The 27148-nt window shown below is 38.5% G+C and overlaps 1 protein-coding gene across 4 annotated transcripts in view; it reads left to right on the top strand.

Annotated features, from left to right (window-relative positions):
* Nucleotides 1-27148, top strand: part of LOC137233799 (serine proteinase stubble-like) — a 727732-nt gene that overhangs the window by 26660 nt on the left and 673924 nt on the right. Inside the window, exons 2-4 of one of the 4 annotated variants that reach the window (XM_067757241.1) lie at nt 7008-7100; nt 7180-8638; nt 8697-8807. The exons of 2 other annotated variants lie outside the window; for them this stretch is intronic. In XM_067757241.1, coding sequence (XP_067613342.1) covers nt 7008-7100; nt 7180-8638; nt 8697-8807 — 1663 coding nt within the window. Of the gene's footprint in view, nt 1-7007; nt 7101-7179; nt 8639-8696; nt 8808-27148 lie in introns of those variants that run through there. One more of the 4 variants, XM_067757280.1, reaches the window with a different exon arrangement.

Raw genomic sequence — 27148 nt, 5'->3', positions numbered from 1 at the left:
TTTTCTAAGGCGTTTGACAAAATTTCTCACTTAATCCTCTTTGAGAAACTTGCATTCCTGTGTTTTCATTCTAGTATCCTCAAATGGATAAAATCTTATTTACATAACAGGAGTTGCATGGTTGCTATAGATGGGGTATTCTCGGATCCATTCATTGCTACATCTGGCGTGCCACAAGGTAGCATATTAGGTCCTTTATTATTCATCTTGTTTATTAATGATGTTTCTTTTTGTTTCAACTCGTCTAGATTTCTCTTATAACCCGATGATCTTAAAATATATTCTGAAATAAAAGACTCGCGTGATTCATCGGCGCTTCGAAGTGAAATTCTTAGATTATTGCGCTATGAACAGGCTTTATATAAATATTAACAAGCATTTCAAAGTAACTTACTCTAAAATGGTCAAGCCTTTGGATACTTGCTATTGGTTGGTGGACTCGCGTATTTTGATAGTAAATTAATTTTACTACTCATTTAAACTATATAATTACAAATTCTTTTAAAATACTTGCCTTTGTGAAACGCCGCTCTTCTAATTTTTCAGACCCATATACCTATAAGCTTTTGTACTCGGCCTTTGTCCGTTCCAAACTGGAATACGCAGCTGTCATTTGGAGATCATACCATTTAGTCCATATAAATCGGCTGGATAAAGTCCAAAAGTGCTTTGTTCGTTTTGCCTTACGCTCTCTTAACTTTACTGAACTGATTCCGTCGTACGTTGCTCGTTGTCGATTAATTAGTTTGGTATCGTTATCCGATAGGAGAACGCTGTTATCGGTTACATTTATTATTGATCTTGTCTCTGGCAGCATAGATTGTCCTTCCTTACTTCAGCTAGTTATCTGTAATGTGCCCGGCAGAAATTTACGGAATTTTGTTGTTTTTCGTGTTGGACTTAACAGAACAGTCTATGGCGCCAACGCTCCCTTGAATAGAATTATGTCTCATTACAACTATTTCTCAAATTTTCTGGATTTAGATTTAAGGTGTACCAAATCGGTTATACAGTTCAAACTAAAAACCTATATTTTAAGTAATACTTAATTTACATTAGTTTTACTATATTCTTAAGTGTCTGCTGTATATTAGACATATAAGTAAATAAATAAATAAATAAATATTAACATCTCACGAATCGTGTTTCCACTACTTAGCTCTTCGTCCTCTAAAGAAGAAAATCTATGTGCGAAAAAATGTAAGTTTTGTTATTAAAGTTGTTACTCTTACGGTCCCTGTTCCCTCAGTTGTATCAGCATGTTTAATTGCCCGGATGATTGCTGCAATGGTAGGTAAATCCCCATATTATGTAATTATTACAACAAATAGCAAAAAACCAGAAACCATTCAAGCATCTGCTACAACTAAATGCTCACAAAGAGTGAATTAGGCCCAGTTTATCATTAGTTGGTTAAGCTAAGCTTAAACTAGGTTTGCTTAAACTCTAGTCAAATTTAAACTCCAGTTAAACAACTGAGTAGTTTTTCAGTCACAGTTTAATGCAGCCTTTGGGGTAGCCTTTTTTATACGGCAACATTGGTATTTTATTATCTATATAATTTGTAGATACGATAACTGGATTTTGTTTACCCAACAAACATTTAAAAGATGTGTCTCCAGCGAATTATATATCTAGTTCCGGAGGTGATATCCAACATCATAATTTAATTATTCTTAAACCAGATAGTTCTGATATTGATATCCAAATCCATATAACAGCCTTTTAAAAGGTATATTTGTTTTTGTTGTATTCGAACTTTACTCTTTAAGAATAGCTTCAAAAGTGAGGCTATGGTATTGGTTGGTTTTTGCAGCGTGAGCAAGTCAAAAATAAAGTGCAAGTTCAAGCTATTTAAAAATACATAAAACATTATTGTATTGAAATAAATAAAAATGAATATTGAAGTCAAATGTATTTACTTCATTTTGAAGTAATTTGAGGGTCTTTAGCTTGTTGTGTTTTTTTTTTTTTTTTTTTTTTTTGTTATTTAAAATTTCACCAGTGCCTTTATTAGTGTTTATTTGCACAAATATTTAAATTTAAAATTTTAGCTAAAGGTTTAGTTGGGTTCCTCACCGTTCTCACGTTGGGACTTATATTTTATTATTAGTCAAAATTTTGAGATTCCAAAGTGTTAATATCATCTGCCACTTTCTGCCACTAACTATGTTAATATACGACATTATTTTATCCAGTCGACGATATGCAAATGTAAACTTTTGTGTGTGTTTGTTGTTTTGTTATTGTTATGTATGCAAGATATTTTAATAACTTTAATTTCTTTATTTAATCCTATTAAACATTGTACTTGCGATAGTCACATCTTACCACATCTACTTACTTTTTGTATACATGCGGTGAAATAGGGAGGTTGTGGGTCGGTATGAAGGTATCAACTGCACCAATTTTATGAAAAATTAACTCTCACATATTTATAAAGCTGTGACCAAAGTTTCATGTTTATATCTCTACTGGAAGTATTTTTGGCCACCAACTCCATATAAGACCGACAAGTGTGCTTTGAGAGATTTTCAGAAATGTACAGTTCTCAAATGAATATTGGACATGTTTCTCCAGTATATATCCTACATTGGATATCGAGTTCAGGTTAAGTTGACAAAAAAATCTCCAAGGTGGTACCACCAAAGTCAACATCTATTTATTGTGATAAATAAACACCTAATTGATAGAAGTAATGAAGCGTAATTTATCAAAAATAAATTATAAATATTTATTTGATTTTCGTGAAAATACTGTAGTATTGGAATCTTACACTTGAGACAAGTCAAAGAAACACAACTTGAGAACGATAATTTTTTCAACTTAAGTAATAACATTTTTCGCTTTATAAAAAATTCCGTCTTTTGCTGAGTAAACTATGATTTTGAAGTTTAGCCACTTTTTCGTAACAACTCTTGAGATTTTAGAAGTAAGCTAGTTATCATCATGAGCTCTAATGGTACTCAAGCCCAAATACTTGTTATGTATATTCCACGCCATTACGAACGACCGCAAATGACCTATAGGTTAATTAGAGTTTATCCCTGCCAGATCGGCCGCTTAAGCTCAGCTTAAACTTCAGTTAAAGTAGACTGAAAAACTGCAGAATAAGTTTAAGCGTAGTTTAAATGACAAACTGGGTTGAACTTGTTCTGAAAAACTGGGCCTTATGTTAACTTGCAAGATCTCTTATGAACGAGTTTTTCCAACCGCAATGAGACCGCTGATGAATATGGTATGTATATATTTAGTTGGCTAGACTGCATGCGGCAAGCGTGAAATGATTACAGCAATGGTATTTTATAGCATCTTAGTGCCAGTTAAAGCAATGGTAAGGTGACGTCTCTGATTTCGGAAGTAAATGTGACACTGAAATGTTTGTTGTAAATTAAATGTTGTTTATTATTCCCACTTCCACTTTCGTTTTCATGAAAATTTGCTGCAACAAATTAAAAACTCCATTTACCATAGATTATGTACCTGAGATTACTGTAGAGTACCGTAGAAAGTGAAAAGTTCATAGAGCGGGAATCACACTAGCCCATTGTACTCAAATCTGGAGAAGAGTTGGAGTCATCTTCATACATGTTTCACGAAAATGCTAGCGACAACAGATCCATAGGCCTTAACTCCTTAAGGATGAAAGTCTTTGAAAGCCTTTTGGATATGATTTTGTTCTGTTAACTTTTCTACAAAGTACATAATTCATTTATATTGGAACCGTTATCCCTTGTTTCTGCGATGTGCATCTTCAGTGTCATTTTTCGTTTGGATATCCACAGAAGGGCAGCCCCAAATGGTTCAAAACTGATTCTGTCTCGTACGTGAAGGACAGATCAACATCAACTGTCATTCAAGAACTAATAGGTAGAAAGGTCCATACATTACTAAAAATAGCCTCTGTCAACCTTTCTGGAAGAGAGCGAGCTGTTATATACAACCATGTCTGCAAATAGTCGCAAGCAATGCTAAAAAAAAGATAACACAAACTTACAAGCTTCGGTAACAACTACCCATCGCAACATTGCAGCAAGAAGGAGTTCTCTTTCTGTTTCTGTGGAGGAAAAGTTTAAGTGTTAGGTTAGGTTAGGGTGAACTGGTCGGTACATGAGGACCTCACATAGACTGAATGAGTCCGTAGTGTTACCAGAAGTTTATTTAATGACGAAACTGAAAATTCTATCAAAAACGAGGACCTATGTAATAAAATAACTCCGTCCTCTTGGCAAAAAATAAAAGACTTCTAGGACCTATGCCACTTGCTTCTTCTAGATTTGACAGCTGCATCGTGAGCTTTTTACATCTGCTGTCAGTGACCAAGCCTAATTTAAAGGCATTTGACGCCTGAAGGCAGTGTCCAGTCAGAATACCCGTCATGAGTCTACAGTCCTTCTTTTTTCAATGCAACTTTGGTAGTCTAAGGTTTATAGCCCAGCGCTTGGTTGATCATTTGCACCTCTCGCCTTCTCTTAATCTCGCCCAATATGATTAGGACGTCTACGGAGCAAGCGTCGAGGGATGCGCCCTTTACAACTAGTTCATCCGTTTTTTCATTCCGATCTATGCCCATATGACCTGGAACCCAGTATAGATGTATGCCTTTCACCGATCCGATTCTTTCCAGGGATTGCTTACACTCTAACACAATTTTAGATGCTGTGCTATGCGAAATTATTGCTGTGTTAGACCCACTCCAAATGGTGCTGTACTTTCTCTATCTGCGCAAGTATTTGGACGTCGAGATTGACAGTTAGCTTAGCTGCAAAATTCATATCGAACGGCTTGGAAAAACAATGCAATGTACAATGTTAAACAGCTGAATAAAGTATAGCGAGCAGCTTTCAGCGAGGTAACAGTTATGTATATTAGGTCGTTCAAGAAGACGCACTAAGCGAACATATTCCTTAACCAGTTACCTTTGAACTTTAACATATGTGAAACAACCGACTGGTTTGCAGTAAGACCTCGTTAGTCTGCCTGTTAGAGCTCAAGATAATGTGGTCGAAGTGGTAACCTCAGCAGACTTTCTGACATAACTCCGACATTAATTTGTACATCCTCGCTGAGTTTTCTTCCTTGATCAGTTAAGGTATCTATTTCAGCCCGTCTTCCTGATTCGGCAGCTTAATTTCCCATTGCATCGGTCAGGGTAGTAAGTAAATGCAAGATGAAGCCTCAAGCATGGCGCTGACAGGAGTTCCTGGTTACGGAAGCATTGAGGACAACGGGAAGGAGTTACATTGAGGAGAACTAAAAAAACAGTCATTCACATTGTCCGTTACGCCTAGCAAGTCATTCCCAAACAGTACCATATAGTCCTGGAACTTCTTTATTGGCTAAATTTAAAGTCAAGTAGCAACTGTTCACAGTTACACATCGTTCACAATCCAAATCTCAGCAACAACAGTATCGTCAAAATTACGATTAATTTCTTATCTTTTCAGGTTCGCTGATGGCACTGTGTTCAAGGATCATTTAGTCTAGCTGCTTATCAGCTAAGCACTATTTAAGTTGACTTCGACGGAGGTGATCACTGGCACTACAGTATGGCGCGTGCTTCAGTCCCTGGAGGATGGTTGAGTTTCTGTGACTCACGCATGCAGCATTTTGGCTTGTCAGTACATGCTGAAATTACGTGATAATTTTTCCCATCCTTCTAGCAAACACAAATCCTGTTGTGGCTTTTGAAATCTTCCTTTGAATGTCTATATCCAAAGCCGCTGCATTAACGTTTTATATCCGTCCGTTGCTTGATGCTAAATGGGACTCGACCCAGGCAAAAAAGCCCTTTTTTAAGAGTTCGATATCACAATTTGCCCCCTCCCCTCAGGTATTCAGATAAGAAAGGTAGTAGGAGCTGCTCATTTCGGAAACCTGTTCGGCTTCAGAACCAATAAGCCAGCCCAGGGAGATGGGATATGTCCCACTTTCTCCATTTAGATAGCTCTTGTGTCGCGACAGCTCTCCAACTGAAGGCAATATCAAGCCAGAACTAGCTTCGAATCGGCGCCTAGCGTTTTCTTCGAGCCCTCATTTAGGTGATCTTTTTTTATTCTTGGCACTTAAAGAGAAGCTACTTCTGTAAATTATTGGGTCATATTCTTGGACTCATTGGCTTCCAACGCGCACAGATAAACCAAGTATCCTATGGCAAGGGTTTTTGGGTCCATCGTAACGTTTCTTTTCGGCCTCCTAGCCACCTTTGAGTTGGTGCCTGGCACGTAGAGGCATTTTCCGTTGTTGGCTGTCAAAGAGTCTATGCACTTCTACAAGTCTACAAAATTTGCCATATTGGTCCTGGGGCTGTATTAGTATGTGTGAGTTTTAAAATGTACACTTTTTATTCACATAATTTGGTAGAAAAGAAAAATGTACATTTAAAAACTAACAATTACTGAATACAGCCCCTGATTTTCACCATTAAAGCTTACCGGTTGTGATGGAGCAACCGCAGGATACACTCGCTTTCCTATTATTATCAGAAATGGCGATCTCAGTAATTTTTTTTTGCTTTTTTGAATGCTACCTTGTCGCCATTTTACAGGTCGCTAAGGAAGTCCAGAACTCGGCCTGAATATGGAGTTTCCTCAGCCGACTCTGCACCGCCAATTTAAAGGTGCCTTAGCTTCCATGGTTTTAAAAAGGCGGAGATGATGGAATATTAACACCACAGCAATTTCGACTAGCTGTTACCCTGAGGTGGCATAATATCGTCACCGTCAGCATACTTTGCCATAAGGAGCATCGTCATCAGATTCTTATGGGACGCAATTTTGAGGATAGTACCACCGTGGCCCTCCTCTCTCGCCGCTTTTAATTATTTATTGCTTATTTGTATCCTGTAATGATATTTGTAGCTGACAGACCACAAGTCTTTCACTATCCGCCAACTTGTATACGCGGTGTTGGCATGAGTTCAGCCGGCACTATTAATATTATTATCGTAACTCTTACGAAACATGAACATGAACAAGACCTAATGAAATTTTTTTTCTCATTTGCAGTGCTCTCAGTCACATTTCTCTCTCAGTATTATACACAAGCGGCCAGCGTTGACTCAGATGATGACGAGCCAAGGCACTTGACAAACGACCAATGTAAGTTCACAGATAGTAAAATAGCCTAAAGCCTTTTAGTTTAGTATACTGTTTGGATTCACATCTACTTTTAAGGCAGCGTCTTTTTTTCAGTCGCAATCAGACTCACCATTCTCCAAAGGATACGTGATGGCTAAAACTTCGAAACGAGTTGGACGTGTGGAAACAAATAAAGTAAAACAAAATAATCGCCTGAAAGCTGGCGGAGAGTCATCATCTTTAGATTCAGAATCAGATGCTGATTCGGTATCTGAAAGTAGAGATGCCGACTCGGAGGATGACGACGATGATGATGAAGATGAGTACTATAACGATAGCGATGATGAAGAGAGCAGTAGCACAGATAGTAGTAGTGATGAAAATATTCCGCGACTACTCTCTCAATCGGCAATCAATCGCATCTCGGAAACTTTAGGAGCACTTAATACAATGGGACATTTGTTGGTGGATATAACGCGCGGTGGGCAGCATGAACCCAAACCTGAAACGTATCAAGCGTCTGGTGTGGAAAATGAGGTGAATATTGCCACTAGTACTGTTAGTGGGATGAGTACAACAAGCGCTATAACGACTACTAGTACAACGACGGCAGCGCCATCTAGAAAATTTAGTGACGTAAATCCGACAGCTAAGATACTTGCGCCACCGTCACATGAGAGTAATCTCGTAAACGAGCAAAAAATGACCAATTTAAAGACATTAGTTAAGCGCGAGGGAGAAACACAAACGCCAGGGAATCTCATGTTCGTTGAAACCAAAGATACCAACAAGAAGAAGAAGAAAAAGAAGAAGAATCGGAATAAAGTTAAGAAACCAGCAACGGGTGCGGGTAGTCAAACGCAACAACTAGAAAAACTACCCACCACAATGCGACCAAGCACGACTACCCACCCGACAACCACACACTCAATAGATCGTGTTGATCAGTTGCCAGCGACTACTGAAGATGTGATCTGTAAAGACGCCGAAAATTATTGCAAAACACCCAACGGGCGTCCTGGCCGCTGCGAAGATCTGAGTAGCTGTCCCGCTTTATTATTGAACTTAAGCAGTTTACGTGAATCATTGTGTTTCAAAAGCCTTTTTGTACCCGGGGTCTGTTGTCCATTGCCAGAGTCTTCAACTATGCTCACAACACAACGTCCACTAAAGTTGACCACAAAAGCGCCAGTTACTGCGATAGCAACAAAACGTCCAACTACACCACATCCAGCATCATCACCTAGTTTGGTGTTAATACCACAGTTAAAACCCTCAACAACCACCACAACAACAACGACTACACCAAACCCGCTGGGCAATGAGTTAGAACTGCTAGGCAACAATAATATTGTAGATCCAGAAGAGTGTGGACAACAGGAATATTCCTCGGGGCGTATTGTTGGTGGAGTTGAAGCACCGAATGGTCAATGGCCATGGATGGCGGCAATATTTTTGCATGGTCCCAAACGTACAGAGTTCTGGTGTGGTGGCTCGCTTATTGGTTCCAATTATATTTTGACAGCAGCGCATTGTACGAGAGATTCGCGTCAGAAACCGTAAGCTATTTTAATTTTTTCCCATTTGAATACTTTTGAAGTCGGTGTCATATTTTAGTTTTGCAGCGCGACAATTTACTGTACGTTTGGGTGATATCGATTTATCGACCGATGCTGAACCTTCTGCACCAGTTACATTTGCTGTGAAGGAAGTGCGCGCACATGAACGGTAAGTGGTGGAGAACAAACTAAAATTGGCAAATATTCAGGTACTTGTGACTTTTGTTACACCGACTGAAAGATAGGAAGTGGGTTTTGTCGAGGGCTGACGTAGCATTCAGTCAATGCAGGATCGGAAAGGGATACAACGAACTCCAACTGAGTAAGAATACAGTAGTTATTTTTAGAGGTGTGACTCACACCCGACGATGCGAACGATGCAACGAATATTGATAATAATTTTTCGCCTGAGCCTTCGAACAGGGAGGAGACAATAAAAACATCAAACAAAAATGTACCATCAACTCTGTATCAAAGTCCAGATTATTTAAACGAGTTTGATATCGGTACCATTAATAATGAGTTTTTGCGATCTGAAGAAGTCAACGAAATAATTCCGCGAGGTAATCAAAAGTGCCCTTTTATTTTTCCACGTGATTGTCATGACGAGGCATTTCCCACCGCGTTGTTAAACAGAATCTTGCCAAATGGAGAGAAAGAGGAGCGTGACTGGTTAGTGTGGAGTGCCAGTAGCAATGCTTTTTATTGCCTGTCATGTCGTCTGTTAAGCGCCAATATTTTATTTAAATCTACCTAAAATTTGTTGTCCTGGCGGATATTCGAAATTCCAGGTATGGAAGAAGCTATACGATAAACTGCCATCACACGAAAATACTCAAGATCACATTAAATGTTATATTCAATGGCGATCTTTACAAAATCTAATTCAAAAGGAGGCTACAATTGATACACTTATCAATGAACAGCTAATCGCTGAAACTCAAAAGTAGAAAGAAATTTTATATAGAATTTTGGCCACTATTTTATTTTTGGGTGAAAGAGGTCTAGAGTTTAAAGGTGAAAATATATATCATGGAGATCGAAACGATGGACATTTTTTGGGCATCTAAGATCTCATAAGCCAATATGATCCGATACTTAGAGATCATTTGGAGAAAGTTAGGATTTCACAACGACAGCACAAACGTTTACAAGTTCACTATCTTTCCCCAGAGATTCAGAACAAGTTTATAGAAATTTGTGCAAAGCATGTGAGGGAAACTATATTAGATCAAGGCAAGAAAGCCAAGTATTTTGCTATCATCGTTAATGCTACGCCTGATGCTAGTCACGTTGAACAGAATACGTTCATTTTGCGCTAACTCCATTTCAATTCGAAAGCAACAAATTTTACGATTCAAGAACGGTTTTTGGCTTTCGTGAATGGTAACCAAAAAACTGGTCAGAAAATCGCTGATCTAATTTGCCATACTCTAGGCAAACATGAAATCCCATTAAAAGATAACGGCGCCAATATGAAAAGAGCTTACAACGGAGCACTACGTCATACTCGAATGCTGATTACTCGCTTTGTGCAACCTACAGTCTCAATTTATGTGATATTGATGCTGCAGAATGTTGTACCGCTGCAATTACTTTCTTCGGAGTTGTACAAAAATGTTTTACTATTTTCAGCAGCAGTCCACAACAATGGGACGTCCTCAAAAAAAATGTACCAAGCTCTCTTCACAGTCTTTCAGACACTAGGTGATCGGCTAGAATTGAGGCAATTAGACCATTCGCAAACCATGTTCCAGGATTAACACAAGCACTAAACTCATTACTTAAGCTTTATTTTACTGCACAAGCATACGGAGATATTACCGGCATTCTCAAGTACATCAACAAGTACGAATGTATCTTGCTGCCCTCAATTTGGTTCAAAATACTGACTACCATTAATGAAAGAAACGTCGTACTCCAAGCTAGAGACGCCACCATAGATGTTGAGGTCCGACATCTGGTTCCCCCCATAAATTAAGAAAACAAAAATTCGGAAACACATTTTTTCAGAAAACATTAGTCAGAACCCTTTTTTCAGAAACAAAAATTCAGAAATCAATATTCAGAAGTCAAAATTCAGAAAGTAATCAGACAGCAAAAAACATAAAATTTTTTGCTGTCTGATTAATTTCTGAATTTTGACTTCTAAAATTTTTTTCAGCCTGGAACACAGCAACGTCGAAGAAGGCGTTATATCCAATCGAATTATGGAATACGTATAATATCACCAAATTGGGTGAAGTCCGTACAACGTCATTCGAAGTGCGTTTGGGACACGCGCTAATATATTTAATTTTATAAATAAAATAAAAAACGAACGTGCAATAACAGAAACAAAACTGCAGCAATTTTCAGCTGGGGCGAGTCATATCGGAAACGCAAGATAAAATATAAGACTTCGTTTTTTGAATATTGTAAATTCATTTGAAAAAGATAAACCCGAAAAGATTTAATTAATTACATGCTTGCTATTGCACACAATTTAAAATTTTAGATTTTAATACTTTTTCTTTATACATAATTCCTTCCAAATAAACGAACGTTTCTGAATTTTGAGAAAAATTTAATGTTTTTCTGTTTGCCTTCTGAAATTTGACTTCTGAATTTTCACTTCTGAAATTTGACTTCTGAGATTTGACTTCTGAGTTTTGACCTCTGAATTTTGTCTTTCTGAAAAAAGGGTTCTGATTAATGTTTTCTGAAATCTGAATATTTGTTTTCTGAATTTATGGGGGGCACCAAGACATCTTGATGCCTTATTAGCTGATTTGAAACAATTTTAAACGAATGCAAAACAGTTGCTATTCAATTGAACATCTCGCCAAAGTTTCCGGACATTCGAAAGAGAAAACCCAAAAAACATTTTGAAGATAATGGAAATGAGATGATTAAGGATGATACAGAGTCTGATTTTAAAAACAATACATTCTTGGTGATCGTGGATTCGGTAATCACTGGCATTACTGAACGATTTGCAGCTATAAGAAATTTAAACGAGACGTTTTCCTTTTTGTGGTAATTTGAAGACATGGATGAAACTACTATTCCGGCGAGTGCAGCAAAATTTGTCGGAAAATACAAGTCGGACGTTTCTCAAAGCTAAGAATGCGAAATAATTCACTTGAAACACATTTACGAAGCAAATTTTGATAATGGTTTGTCACCATTGGAATTGCTAAATGTCATCTACATATGTTCAAAATCTGTATACGATTTTCCCCAACATTTGTGTTGCTTTACGTATCTTTTGCACTATACCTCTCACTGTAGCTAGTGCAGAACATTCTTTCAGCGTCCTTGCAAGAATCAAAAGCTTTCATAGATCGTGTTCACCTCAAGAGCGAATTTAAGGACTTGCCACGGTTTGTGTTGAATCCGTTTTGGCAAGACAGTCAAATTTTAATATTAATTTAAAAAATTTTGCAGCAAAAAAAGCAAGAAAACCACTCTTTGATATCCGAACCATCTATATTGAATAATTAAAATTTATAATCATCATTATATTTATCAGAAATGTACTAAAATGTTACCAAATAACTAGAAAAGATTATTTGAAACAAAATGTGGCTGTTAAAAGAGAATTTTATTTTTACGTTACAATAAAACAGTATAAACAGTAAATACTCTGTGTTAATTTTATTTTTAGCACTTAGTCCAAAAATCATTTAGTTGATGTGGGAAACAATTTTTTTGATGTCATCCATCAATAGTGATTCATGAATGAGACATCATTAATTCAAATTAATGAAATGTATTAGTGGATTTTTTATAGGGTGCTCGTAAATTGTTTAGTCCCGGGGAGTGGGGAGCGCGAGAGCAACTCACTGGGCTTGTTAATATGAACTGATCGGAGTAGTTGAGAACGAACGATGTCGTTGATTACTACTACGGTGAGATGACTGATCTTGCAATCGCAGGGCAGGCGAACTCGGAAGTAGCTGAACAACTTAGGGTGGTCAAGGGCACTAGTAAGCAGCATAAGCAGAAAGTATGGGAAAGGGGGCCAGAGGTGAGAGGTTGTATGATACTAACTGGGCAATGGTAGTAGCAGTGGTGGAACTTGGGGACGGCAAAAGTTGAGTAGCAAATGAGTATGGTAGTATGGTAGAGTCGGGGCAACAGTTAAGTAGCGGTTAAGCAATAGCAGCAGTTAGCTGATGAATCACGTCCCCATAGCGGAGTTGGAGGAATGACAGCGTCGGTGTTGATGGACATGTTACACAGATTGATAGTTCACATTCTCTTTGACTGCTTCTCTCAGTTCGGAAGTCATATTGCATTTGATGAGAATAAGATACTAAACGTAGGTGCTGACATTCTTGTTGCACACCAGCACCACTGTCAAAAGCTGTTTGGTAGGTGTCCAAATTGAGAGCAGAATTGTACTTGTTGGACACGTGCTGTGGACTGAATGGGAAAGTGCACCCTAGAGGTATTTCGGCAGTTCTCTGAGGAAATGCGACGATATACAACCTGAGCCAGTGTATAAAAGGATATTTTAGAGTTTCATTGGAGTATTGGGCTACTTCTGAAGTAAAAGGGCGAACCAGTTCCGAAAAATTATGGTCCAGTTACAAAGCCGGTAGTTAAAAAGCACTTTGATGTCAATAAATAAATCTTCTTCTACATGTAGATAAAAGGAGACTCAACGAAGGTTTTGGGGAGTTTTAAAGATTTTGATCCTTTTCCGGATGGGTACTAAGTCGCGCGAACTGTTTGCTACGACCAGGGTGAACCTTCTGGGTCACATTCGTGAGGTTGATTATTGTTTGGGAGAAGTCATAAATTGCGCTGCCAGCCCCTTAAAACGGTTACGCTCAATAACCTCTTGAATCCCAATCGATAAGTAACTATCTATACCCGGCGTACGTTGTAGCGCCCGAGATAGAATGAGTGTTGCGTTATTTTTTCTGTTTTGTTTGTTGATAATTTAGTTTATTGTTTTATAAATTGAATTGAATTTTGTACGCATATTTGGTGGAATTTTCGTTTAAATCCTTTTAATATTGCATCTTATTGTAATTCATATAGGTACGCAATATTTTTGGTTTTTTCGTTCGATGCAAAGATAAACAAATTTTTTGGCGTTCCAACTCTGGAGCTAGGGACATATAGCTGGCCATGGGAAAAGCATGGACTCTCTAAATTTAATCCTGCAACAGTAAGAGATTGTCCTTCTGATTTGTTGATTGTAATTGCAAAAGCAAGGCATACAGGAAACTATAAGAGCTTAAAATTGAATGGAAAATCTGTAGGAATCATTGGGATCCGTGGTATGAGAACGTCTTCACCTTTGCTTTTACCGCTGATGATTGTTGCTTCGATTACATTCGGCATTAATTGCTTACCGCAAAGTCTGGTTCCATTATACAATTTTGGTGGGTCTAAATTCCGAAGAAGCATGATTGGTGAGCCAATTTTCAAAGCTGATATATGCGCAGGCTGGAATGCCTGGTGGTTCTGAAGAGTTTAGAAGTTCAATTTGACAACTCACAATTTGATCTTCATCTGTAGGTATGTCGATCGATTTATATTTCGTCACTTCACCAAGAATTTGGTTTTGAATCCGATCATTGATTTTGTCTACATGATCATTTTTGGGACCTAAGATTGCTCGTTCACATAGCCAAAAAAAAAAATTTATTTTAAATTCTTAATTCTGAAATATGAAAAAACTCCGTCTTGATCGAAGGAACCTATATATTTAGATATGTAGATGTGGATAGGCTGAAGCTAACAAATTTTTTTAAACGGCGGAAGATTACTCAACATCCAAAAGGAATAACAGCCAAACTGAACAATGCAGTCAAACTTTAGGTCTTAAAATAATAAGTTTGTACTGCACCATAGTTCTGAAAAATCCCATTTGTAGGGAAGGTGCCACGCCCCTTTTTCCCAAATTTCACATTTTAATGGAGGTGTTAGGACTTAACGTCATATAGCTCCTTACCAATTTTAATTATCCTTCCATTACTATATCCAGAGATATGCAGTATGATATATTCCATTTGTATGGGGGGTGCCACGCCCCTTTTTAGATTTTGGTTATATTTTAAATATCTTGATATAATGAATAATAGCCACTTTTTTCCATATATGTAGGTAGGTGTACCTACATTGCAGTTTTGTACTAAAAACCTGAAGGAAAATAGGTAATATGTTGATCAGAGCTAAGCCAGACGTTATTTTGAGTTTTATAAAACCGTTCCACTGCATTGATTTTCTTTCCGAATAATTGTGGAAAAAATAAGGTTTCTTCAGAAAATTTCTATAAAAATCTACCACCTATTTTTACGTTTGCGTGGTAGAAGTGGTAGAACTTATATTTCAGGAAAAAAGGTGGTAGATCTACCACTTTAGTGGTAGAAGTCCGAACACTGCTCACAGTTGAACTGCATACAAATTAACGGAACACAAGCGGGGTTTGTATAACAAATACAAAGCAGTAGAAATGTTCAGCCAGCAGCGAAATGTGACATACGTTTGTGTATGTGTGCCGAAGCCCCTCTCATAAACAATGTACAAACCTCGGTGTTTATGTTTACTCTCCTTCGAAAAAAATTTGCAACTTAGAAGCACGACACAAATCGAAAAATTCGTATATTTATTCAAAAAATGTTGTACACATGAAATGATCTCGAGACGCTCGTCACCCAGAGAAAAATTACCACTCATCAGCACTGCTTCCTTTTGGTACCCATATTGAAGTACTCATTAACATCTTCCATTTGAAACCCATAATGTAAAATACATCCTAAGGTTATTCTCATCCACGTTTTGGGCAATATCTCGAGGCCCTAGTGACCCAGATGTATGAAAATTTCCCTATGCTAAAGAACTCATCACCAGCTTTCATTTGATATCCATATTGTATAAACACATTCTAGGGGTATCTGGGTCTACGTTTTGGCCTATATCTCGAGACCCTAGTCATCCAGGGGTACGAAAGGTATCCCATATTGAGCTTCATTTGATACCCATATTATACAAACACATCGTAGGGTTATCCGGGTTCACGTTTTGAACTATATCTCAAGACCCTAAACAATTTAAAAACATTTTTTTTGCTAAAAACCTTCCCCTATTTGATCCCTATAATATGAAAAGAGAACGAATAAAATTGGCCTCCAATCGGCCGCGAAACATGGACAGGAACGAACCTCATTTCATTTTTATATATATAGACTTGCGTGTATCCTCGCCCGCTTCGCTAGGCAATAAATTCAATGATTTGCTGAAAGAGAATAAAATTAATACGAAACAAAGCAAATTCTTTGATACAATTTCATTCGAACTTTATTGTAACACTTTTTGGTAGACAACGTTTTTGGTTTTTCCATCTTTCGCGTAAATGAATAATGACGATGGTTTGCCTACTCGTGAGCAAGCTACATTCAATTGCCCATGAGAAAAAATTGGGTATTCTAAATTAATACCGCACATTTGTAGAGACTGTCCTTGCGCCTTATTAATTGTCATAGCGAAGGCAAGGCGAATAGGGAACTGCAAACGTTTGAAATCGAATGGTAAGTCCGTCGGAATCAGTGGAATTCTGGATATCAAAACGTCTTCTCCTTTGTACTTCCCTTTCAAAATTGTTGCTTCGATAACGTTACCCATTAGCTTCTTCACAGCGGGTCTGGCAACGTTGCAAAGTCGTGTCACATTAATGTTGCGCAGCATAATAATCGGTGCTCCAATTTTTAATCGTAAATTTTGAGGTGGTATGCCTGGCAAATCGAGTGAGTTTAAGAATTCAGTTGGATAATTTACGACATCATCTTGATCAGTAATAGTGTCCATTAACTTATATGTAACTATGCCACCAGGTATTTGACCCAGAATAGCTGCATTTATATCATTGACGTCCTTATTTTTCCCAGCTTAAATTGCTCCTTCGCTGAGCCAATCATAGTTTATGTAATGTTGAAATATGTTTGGAAATACACTCTGCATCAATGCCTCTTTAGACTGTGAAAATGTGCAGAAATTGTTAGGCAATGTAATCATTCCTTTTGGATCGACAGATATTTGGCCATTTCCGATTTTCAGTAATTGCTGTTAAAATTCAGCTGCTGACGGATCGTTTTGTAGTTGAACACATACGTTTGTAGTAAGTGTAAGCCTGTTTTCATGTCTCCATAAATACGATGATTTTAAACATGCATTGATTTCATCTGCAGCCGTGGATTTTGGGATCACAGGTAATGTTTGCCTGAAATCTCCAGCCAATAGGATCATGGCACCTCGCTGTTTGGCTTTCTCGTAGATCTTTCAAAGTTCTATCAAGTGCTTCCAATGATTTCTTGTGTGCCATAGTACACTCGTCCCATACGATGAGCTTACATACTTTAAGAACTATTGCCATTCCAGATGTTTTTGAAATATTACATGTTTGGGTTTCATTTACCTGCATATTCAAAGACAACTTTAATGGAGAATGTGCGACCGCCTTCCAGTAATGTAGCCGGAAGAAACGAGTGCCAATGCAACGTTATTATCTAATCGAATTGTTGCTAATATCAATGAAATCAAAAAGGTTTTGCCTGTTCCCCCATGAGCATCTAAGAAAAACAATCCACCAGTTTCATGGCTAACATTATTCATGATTGTATCATTCAATTTCGTTAAATTTGATGTTACAAATGTGTTTAGTTCATTACAATCATAATGGTATTCACACTCCAGGGGCCCTATTCGCTAACTGTGAGTTTTAAAGTGTACATAAGAAATTGTGTAAACTTTGAAATTCTGATTCCGTAAAGCAAAACTGTGAACAAAAAAACTCACTGATAAAAACTTCGTGAGTTGCCTTGGCAGCCTGTGTACACTATTGTGACATTCAAAACTCATACGCACTGTTGCAGAATGACTTTTTTGTTTTCATGGCGTTTGATGAATATTTTCTCACTGACATAAAACTTTTACATTCAGCGCTCATTCAGCAAAACAATGTGCACAATAATTTACAGAATCGCATGAAAATTTAAAGTGTAAATTGTGTGTGCAAATGAGTTTTCAATGAGTATACATTTTTCAGTTTTTCACAGTTAGAGAATTGATCCCCAGTTCTCGATTGAACATATGAGCATGTATTGGACGATTTGCTGCTGGCATGCCCAATTGTACTAACGATTTGTTTGACATAGACAAACAAATGTCGTCAATCCTTATCAATGCTTCATTGTAAATTTCCAATGTGAATTCCAACTCATAATTTGCAGTATTTCGACGTATTTGGTTTCAATGGATTAGTTGGGGAGCATATTACAATTATTATCGAAAATAATGTTCGTATTTGACGTGGACTGGCTATTACAGCTGAAACGGCAAAGGTATCTCCCCAATGCTTATCATCCTCCAACATATTTAATTGTTGCCATGCTTCCCGATATGTAGCGCACAATTCACCATTAATTGTTCTTAAAGTTTGGAATGATGTTGGGCCACGAACATTAATTAACAACAATCGCAAGTAAAAACACTCAGCATTATTTGGATGAACTGCATAAATGCGTCCTAATATATTGAGAACACATTAGGATGACCTTGAACTGGTTTTCCTTGTATTCGCCTTTTAAATGCTTTCCTGGATTTATCCAATGCGAAATATTGTGGCACTTCTGCATATAGCAATGTCCTTGCAAAATAGTCCGATTGACATAAATGAAAAAAGGCAGTCAAAGTTGTAGACGGTGAGCTTGTTTCTCTAAGCGCTGCATTTTCAGGAGTAAAATAAACGCGTTGGCCATTTTCAATGTGAACCGCTAAATGAAGGATTGTTGGATGTCTTTCGTGTATTGGGAATGAAAAAATTCGCCATATCGCTTCGTTACTGCTTATATAACGCCCCATTTGATATTTTGGACTGCACCGAATACAGCCATATCGCTTCCTTTATTTATACGTTAATATGTGCTTTGAATGTTTTGGACAACAATGGACAATATGGGGCAATCCAACGTTTGCCAACTTCAAAATTTTGATTTCCCATCTTAATTATCGTTGACTTACCATTGTCATCAGTGGATCGACGACGATATGCCAGATATCCATCGTCACCCGTGAACGTATCCGAAATTAATGCTCGTGGGTATCGCTTCGAACATTTTCCATCAATCATGCACGGCTAGTTTACATTCAATGCACCGCAAGGTCCATGTATCATATTTTTTGTGACGGCTTCGAACAAATCTGGATCAATCGTTTGATCCGGTATTTCAGCTGATATCACACTATCAATTTGATCCGGTGTAATTTTATCAACCAACCAAATCAAAATGTGTGCGTGCGGTAATCCCCGCTTTTGCCATTCAACGGAATACATATAACAACGCACCTCTCCAAACACTCTATGTTTGACAATAAAGTCCATAAGTGATTTTAGTTTTAGTTTGAAAATACGTGCAGTTATGTCGCGTCGATCTATTGGGGATTGGCCAGAAAACAAATGGTCTTTGATTTCACTCCATTGCGGATTGCATGTAAAAGTAATAAACAGATCCGGCCGTCCATAAGCACAAACATACGCCATGGCATCCTGTGCATATTCATGCATGTGTTCCGGGCTACCAGTATATTTTTCTGGTAATATGATCATTCTACCGATGTCATTCACAATTCCATCGTTATTCACGGCATCCCGTAAGTGAATGTATTCTTCGGACCGTAACTTAGTCTGGTTGAATTTGATATAGTTTAAGCGCTCGGTCTCACTTTTTGCATACATATCCACGACAAATTGGTGGAACAATCTTCTGGATTTCAGAATGTGAGATTCTTCATTTTTACGAATCATTAATCGATATGAATAATAATTCACAGCGCTAAATTTTTTATTCGTTTCTGCGCCTGGCTTAAAAAAAATCACATTTGTGAGATTATTATTATCATATGTGAATATTTTTGATGTGTAAACATCTTTGCTCACGATATGGAGGAATTTTGAATGTAATATATAAGTGTAAGATGTAAGATGTAAGATGCAAGATGTAAGATTTAAGATGGAAGATGTAAGGTATGGGTGGGTATGAGTATGTATATGGAGGATGGTATCGATATGGGGGATATATGATGGAAGATGTAAGGTACGGGTGGGTATGGGTATGTATATGGAAGATGGTATGGATATGGGATTCTTCATTTTCACGAATCATTAATCGATATGAATAATAATTTATAGCGCTAACCTTTTTATTCGTTTCTGCGCCTGAATTAAAAAAAAATCACATTTGTGAGATTATTATTATCATATGTGAATATTGATACCCATAATGTAAAAACACATCCTAAGGTTATTCTGATCCACGTTTTGGCCAATATCTTGAGACCCTAGTCACCCAGATGTATGAAAATTGCCCTCTGCTAAAGAACTCATCAACAGCTTTCATTTGATATCCATATTATATAAACACATTGTAGGGTTATCCGGATTCACGTTTTGACCAATATCTCAAGAACCTAGATATTTAAAAAAATTTTTTTTTGCTAAAAGCCTTCCCCCATTTGATCCCTATAATATGAAAAAAGAACGAATAAAATTGGCCTCGTATTGGCCCCAAAACATGGACAGGAACGAACATCATTTCATTTTTATATATATAGATTTTGGAAAACACAAAAAACCTGATTATTTAATAAATAATAAACCTAGAATGTTGAAATTTGACGTGTGGACTGATATTGCGACTCTTGATAAAAATTAAAAAAAAAAAAAAAAATTTTTTAAACGGGCGTGGTACCGCCAACTTGTGATAAAATCAATTTTACAAATATTATTAATCATAAATCAAAAATCGTTAAACCTATCGTAACAAAATTCGGCAGAGAGGTTGCCTTTATTATAGGGAATGATTTGAAGAAAAATTAACGAAATCGGTTAAGGACCGCGCCCACTTTTATATGAAGGATTTTTTAAAGGGTCGTGGACGAATAAAATAAGCTATATCTTTGCAAAAAAGAGCTTTATATCAATGGTATTTCATTTCCCAAGTGGGTTTATGACAATAAATAGGAAAAACTTCAAATTTTAAAAAATTGGCGTGGCACCGCCCCTTTTATGACTAAGCAATTTTCTATGTTTCGTGAGCCATAGCTCGAAGAAAAGTTAGTTTATAATAGAACCATATGTATATGTATTATTGCGCAGCTTTGTAACGCCATTAAGCACACAAAACAACAGCATTTCAAGTGTACAGCTGGGTATGTAATGTTCGGTATCACCAGAACTTAGACTTCCTTACTTGTTCTACAATGCGTTTTTTCTCTGAGAGTAGCAGTTTGGAAACAGATAAAACTAATTAGTGCACGCTTTGTACTTCTCTGTGTTTATTCATTAAAAATACAAACATTATATCACATGGCCTTTCTCAATTCAATAGTACAATTCAACTGGGTAAATATCTCAAACAATTCACAAGGAAATGTTCTTTTCAAAACAGCCAAATATTTGCTTTGTGCCCATTTCCTGAATCTAGAAGTTTCTACTTAATTTTTATTTACACAATCCACTAATGTATAAATAGCGCCCACAAAACCGTCTAGATTTTTGACTCCACTAGGCACTCAATAAAACAATAATAAGATAATTAAGAATTTGTATTTCGTATGAAACATTGGGTTTTTATTGTGACGAATATTAGTGACACCAAGTGATACTCACATCACTAGTCTGATGCTAAGTAAATGAAGCCACCACAATAATAAAGCAGACAGTCACTTGTATCTACATAAACGAATCAATCATTATGTCTACACATATGTACGTACACGCAGCGGAGAAGCAACGCACAACCACATGTATATATCTGAGATACTCCCAAAAGTATGCAATAATTGTGCAACTATCACTCACATATACACGCGCATAGGGTTTAAGAGAAGCTATAAAATTGTGCATCTGTAGTTATAGCTGAGCAATTTATAGCTGATAACTAACTAGTAAATTCTGGAAATAGAAGCGCCTAGAATATGCCGGCGATGAAACCGGACAGTATAAAAGCGGCAACAGTTGAGGCACGAAAATCAGTTTAATTTAAGCACGCTATCTGTCGAGCAATAGAAGTGTTATTTTGAAAATAGTCTAATAAAGACCATTTTGCATTATCGAATATTGGAGTTATTTATTTAATAGCTTAGTGATTCGAACGTTAGTAGAAGGTTGCAAATAAGAGGAATTGCATTAAAATCGTTACAATTGGTGTCAGAAGAGGAATTGTTGAATAAGTTCCAAAAATTGCGAATACAACTTGGACATGGCAAAGTTAAGTGAATTAAAGATCCAGCAACTGAAGAAGGAGTTGGAGAGCCGTGGATTGAATACAACCGGCAATAAGATCGAACTTCAAGCACGGCTGCGAGAGGTAGTGGGGTTGGAAGGAATTGATATGGACGAGTATGTCTTTTATCCTGATGCGGAAGAGCCAGCGACTAAATTGGAGGAGAAGAGAGAGACTCCGAATCCATTGGCAAGTGTAGACACTTAGGCGATACTAGCAGTGCTGAAGCAAATCTCGTCACAAATATCAACCGATATGTCAACATAGCTCGAAGTACAAAAGACAGATATAACATCTCAACTAGAATCACAGGAGACACGCATAACATCAAAGATTGAAGCACAAGAAACGCGTATTTCAGAAATGTCGACACAAATTACATCAAAGGTGGAAACACAACTGAAAGAACAAGAGGCACGCAAAACAGTACAACTCGAAGCGCAAGAGGCGCGTATATCATCAAAACTCGAAGCGCGTCTGGACGAGAAAGTAACGCAGTTTGAGGAAAAAATCGAAGCCGAGGTGGATGCTTTGAGAGTTCGTATACAGGAGTTGCAATTAAATCGCCCAGTTGTTTCAGCAAGCAATACGAAGGTAAAAACTCCATCTGACGGTTCTGTTCCTTTCCAAGTCTTTAAGCTATAGTTTGAGAAGGCCGCAGGAGTGAAAACTGGAATGCTGAAGATAAAGTTGCAGCTCTATGCGTAGCATAGAAGGGGCCAGCAGCCGAAATCCTATAGACGGTTCCCGAAGGAGAGCGGAACAACTATGAATCATTGATGGCCGCTGTCGAGAGACGTTATGGAAGCGAGCATAGAAAACAGATATACCAAATTGAGTTGCAAAACCGTTAGCAAAAAGCGAATGAGACTTTGCAGGAGTTTGCGTCGGATGTTGAAAGATTGGCTCATCTCGAAAATGCAGACGCACCTGTGGAATACACCGAGAGGGTTAAAATTCAGAGCTTTATAAATGGAATACGGGATGCCGAAACGAAACGAGCTACATATGCGAACCCAAAGCCAACGTTTGCTGAAACGGTATCCCATGCACTGACTTAGGAAACTGCCTCAATTTTGAGCAAGCCAGCGTACAAAGTCCATCGTATGGAAGCAGAAAGGTCAGATTGGGTGGACACAATTTTGGAAGCACTGAAGGGATCACAACAGAAAAACTCTGGAGTTATGAAATGTTTCAAGTGCGGCAACCCAGGCCACATTACACGTCAATGCAGCACCGGTCCTAATAGTTCCAACAATGTGGGTGGCCGTAAACGCAGAGCTGACGGAGATGAGCAAATCTCCAAGTCCACTCAATCGTTAAACCAAAATAGAGTCAGCCGCAAGGGGCGACAGCTGGCTCGCTCAATTGAATGTCCCATAATCTCTATCTCGCAAATTGGAAGAAGATCAAGCAATCTTACTATCGGAGGACATGTGGATGGAAAGGAACCTTTACTGACTGTAGATACGGGTGCTTCCCATTCATCATTCGATCAGATTTAGTCAACAAGAAGATAAGACCATTGCTTGGAGCAAGATTACGTACAGCCACGTGAGAGGACACCCAGGTAATTGGAGAAGTAGCATGTGAAGTAGCAATTGGGAACGTCACGGTACTACACAACTTTATAGTTGCAGAGATTGTTGATGAAATCAAAATTGGAGTGGACTTCTTAATCGACCAAGGCATCAAGATCGATATGCAAAGCAAGACGATAGGATATAAAAACATGGATGTGCCACTTAATTTCGGCTACGAGAGAGGCTACAGCAGTAAACGAGTGCTGGTGAGAGTCAACAAATACCACCAAAATCCGAAGCAGTCATCTGGGCAAAGGTTGATGGAGATTGCGGGACAAACCAATTGTGGGTTGTCGAGGCAGCAAACAAATCAACACCGAACGTACTTGTAGGAAAAACCCTGGCTATGACAAAACAAGATGAACGTATTCCGGTAAGAGTACTCAATGAGTTCAAGTCACCACTCAAACTGACAAAAGGAGCTATATTGGGAAGATGCCAAGAGGTTGAAATGGTTATAAACTGTGAACAGCTCCAGGAACACGTTTCAACTAGCAGCACTAATCTTTCAAATGACATCACAGCATGGACGGAGGGGCTAGATCAACATTTTCAGAGTAAGGCAAAGCAACTGCTCCTGAAGTACCGAAACATATTGGACCAAGGTGGCTCCAAACCAGGCCGCACCAACGTTGTGTAACATCAAATTGACACTGGAGATGCGAGGCCGATCCGTCAAGCTCCATGTAGTGTTCCACGGGCGAAGCGGGAAGTTGTGAGTCAAATTATACAAGAAATGAGCGACAGCGGCGTCATAGAGCCATCAGCTAGTCCGTGGAGCTCACCGGTAGTACTTGTAAAGAAGAAGGATGGAAAAATTAAGTTTTGCGTGCACTGCCGGAAGTTGAATAACGTTACGAAAAAGGATAGTTAGCCATTGCCAAGAATTGACGACACTCTGGGGTCGCTCTCTAGTACGAAATGGTTTTCTACACTGGACTTGAAAAGCGGCTACTGGCAAGTGGAAGTGAAGGAGGAAGACAAAGAGAAAACAGCCTTCAGTGTCGGTGATGGTCTTTGACAATTTACAGTGATTTGGACTATGTAATGCACCAGCTACTTTTCAAAGACTCATGGATCAGGTACTGAAAGGACTACATTGGAAAACATGCTTACTGTACCAAGACGACATCATCGTATTGGGGAAGAACTTCGAAGAACATCTGAAGAACTTGGAGGGGGTTTTCCAAAGAATGAAGAAGTGCTGGTCTGAAACTAAGTCCCAAAGATTGTTCGCTGTTTAAAATGGAAGCAGACATTTGGGTCACAAGGTAACGACAGAAGGCATCTGTACTGTGAATGAAAAGATAGAGGCAGTAAAGGATTGGCCAAGATCACTGAACCTGCATGAATTGAGAAGTTTCCTTGGGCTGTGCACATATTACCGCAGATTTGTACCAAACTTTTCCAGCGTAGCCCATGAGCTTACAAGAAAAAATAAAGCTTTTGAATGGAAAAAGGAGCAAGAGTTGGCCCTCCAAACATTGAAGGAGCGTTTGTGCACTGCCCCAATTTTGGCATATCCGATTCCAGGAGCAACATTTATTCTAGATACAGATGCGAGTGGATATGCTAAAGGAGGCATTTTGTCGCAACTGGTTGATGGACAGGAGAAGGTAGATGCATATTACAGCCATTCAATTGGGAAAACAGAGAGGAACTACTGCGTTACATGGAGGGAGCTGTTGGCATTGGTAGAGTGCACGCAGCGTTGAAATGGCTTCTGCAGTTCTTTAATCCATAAGGACAATTGGCACGGTAGATCGAGCGGCTACAAAGCTATGACTTTTCCATTGAGCATCAGAAAGGTAGTACCCATGGGAATGCCGATGCAATGTCACGAAGACCATGCAGTTTGGAATGCAAGCACTGTTCAAAGGCCGAGGCTAAACAAGACATTATAGATGTCCGGCTAATGGCTATAACGTGTACGGATGAATGGGACAAGGAACAACTAAGAAAGTGTCAGCTAGAAGATACAGATCACATGTTATGCAAAGGCTCGAATGAAACGAAAGACCAAACAGAGAAGAGATGTCAGCAGAGAGTCCCATTGCGAAGTCATATTGGGCACAGTGGAACAGTTTAGAATTGATATCCGGTTGCTTGCATCGAGTATGGTAGAGTGAGGATGGTCAATGCAAGAAGAAACTTATAGTTTTTCCCAGAAAGAGGATTCCTGACGTGCTCAGCGAGCTGCATAACGGTCCAAGCGGAGGTCATTTTGGAATCACGAAGACGCTCGAGAAGATTAAAAAGAGATTATATTGGGTCGGTTGCGCTCAGTCGGACACTGAGTGGATTGCGAACTGCGAGGTTTGCAGCAGAGCGAAAGGGCCAGAAACCCGAAGTCATGGCCAGATGAAGCAATATAACTCAGCCATTTGAAAGAATCGCTATGGATGTCGCAGGTCCATTTCCTACTAGCAACTGCGGAAACAAATATGTACTGGTGGTTATGGATTATTTCAGCAAATGGCCAGAGGTATACCCAATCCCAAATCAAGAAGCGGAAACAGTAACAGAAGTGTTTATAAACAATTGGGTTGCAAGGTATGGTGTACCAATGGAGTTACATTCTGACCAAGGCAGGAATTTGTTACGTAGCTGACTTGTTGGGGTGGTGAGGAGCGGCGGCAAGCAGGTATGCTTGCGGGCCCAGGCTAGCTCGTCGTCTTGGGCGGGGTATTGCACCACCGACCTCACCCGCAGCCACATGAACAAAATGAGGGTTCATACCTGCGTGTGTAAAGGAAGGAGTAAAAAAGCTGAAAAAGATAGAAATAAACGTGAGGGGCAACGTTACAGAGGGGAAAGCATATGGGGTAGAAACAGATGAAGGCCTGTCCTGTCAGGTGGAGTCTACCCTCCCTCTGCAGTGCAACTTGCACTGCACCGTGGGCACTGTGCTGACTCCTGTTTACCTTACAGTGCCCCCAAACCTGACAGAAGTCTGTCCCCTGTCACTCAGTCACTTTCCCTAAAAACTCACCTTCGCCTTACCTTGCCGCGCACAAGCGCAGCGCCCACACCAAATGGATTTAACCTAGCCCTGCATACTTGCAACAACGACTAAAATTTTCATCCATCCATAAATCACAAATTTTATTTTTGAAATATATCTCTGAGTAATATTAATAAGTAATACCCTAATACCTATATGCCTACTTCAAATGTACTTAGATTGAACTTAGGTAAGAGAAGATACTACGGTGTCCAAAAAAAAAATAATAATTCAACTTAACGTCTAATTATTAATGATTCAGTTTCAAGATTTCAAAGACCGTAAGTATAAATATAAAATCATTTAAAATTAAATACAAAAATCAATCTAACTTAGGTATAATGATGATGCGAAAATTGCTACGTCCTAACACTAGTCTTCCAATTCAATTTTACTTCCTGTAACAGAACTATATATACTTAAACTTAATAGTTATTCCCTAAATATCCAAATCTAATTACTTGACAATTTGGGGGGAGGGGGAACCACCCTAATGGCTATGCCCAACTATCTACTTCGATCATCCAAGGTTCAAAACTACGTTAACCGCAAGGTTCATCAAGGTGGAGCAAGTGATAACAAACATATGTGATTTTTGCTTGTCATCTGCAAATCCCTAACCTTCCTCAATTCTCAATTATGG

This window comes from Eurosta solidaginis, chromosome 1, assembly GCF_040869045.1.
Source record: "Eurosta solidaginis isolate ZX-2024a chromosome 1, ASM4086904v1, whole genome shotgun sequence".
In the NCBI taxonomy this organism is placed as follows: domain Eukaryota; kingdom Metazoa; phylum Arthropoda; class Insecta; order Diptera; family Tephritidae; genus Eurosta; species Eurosta solidaginis.
This window is presented reverse-complemented; position numbering and strand designations above follow the sequence as displayed.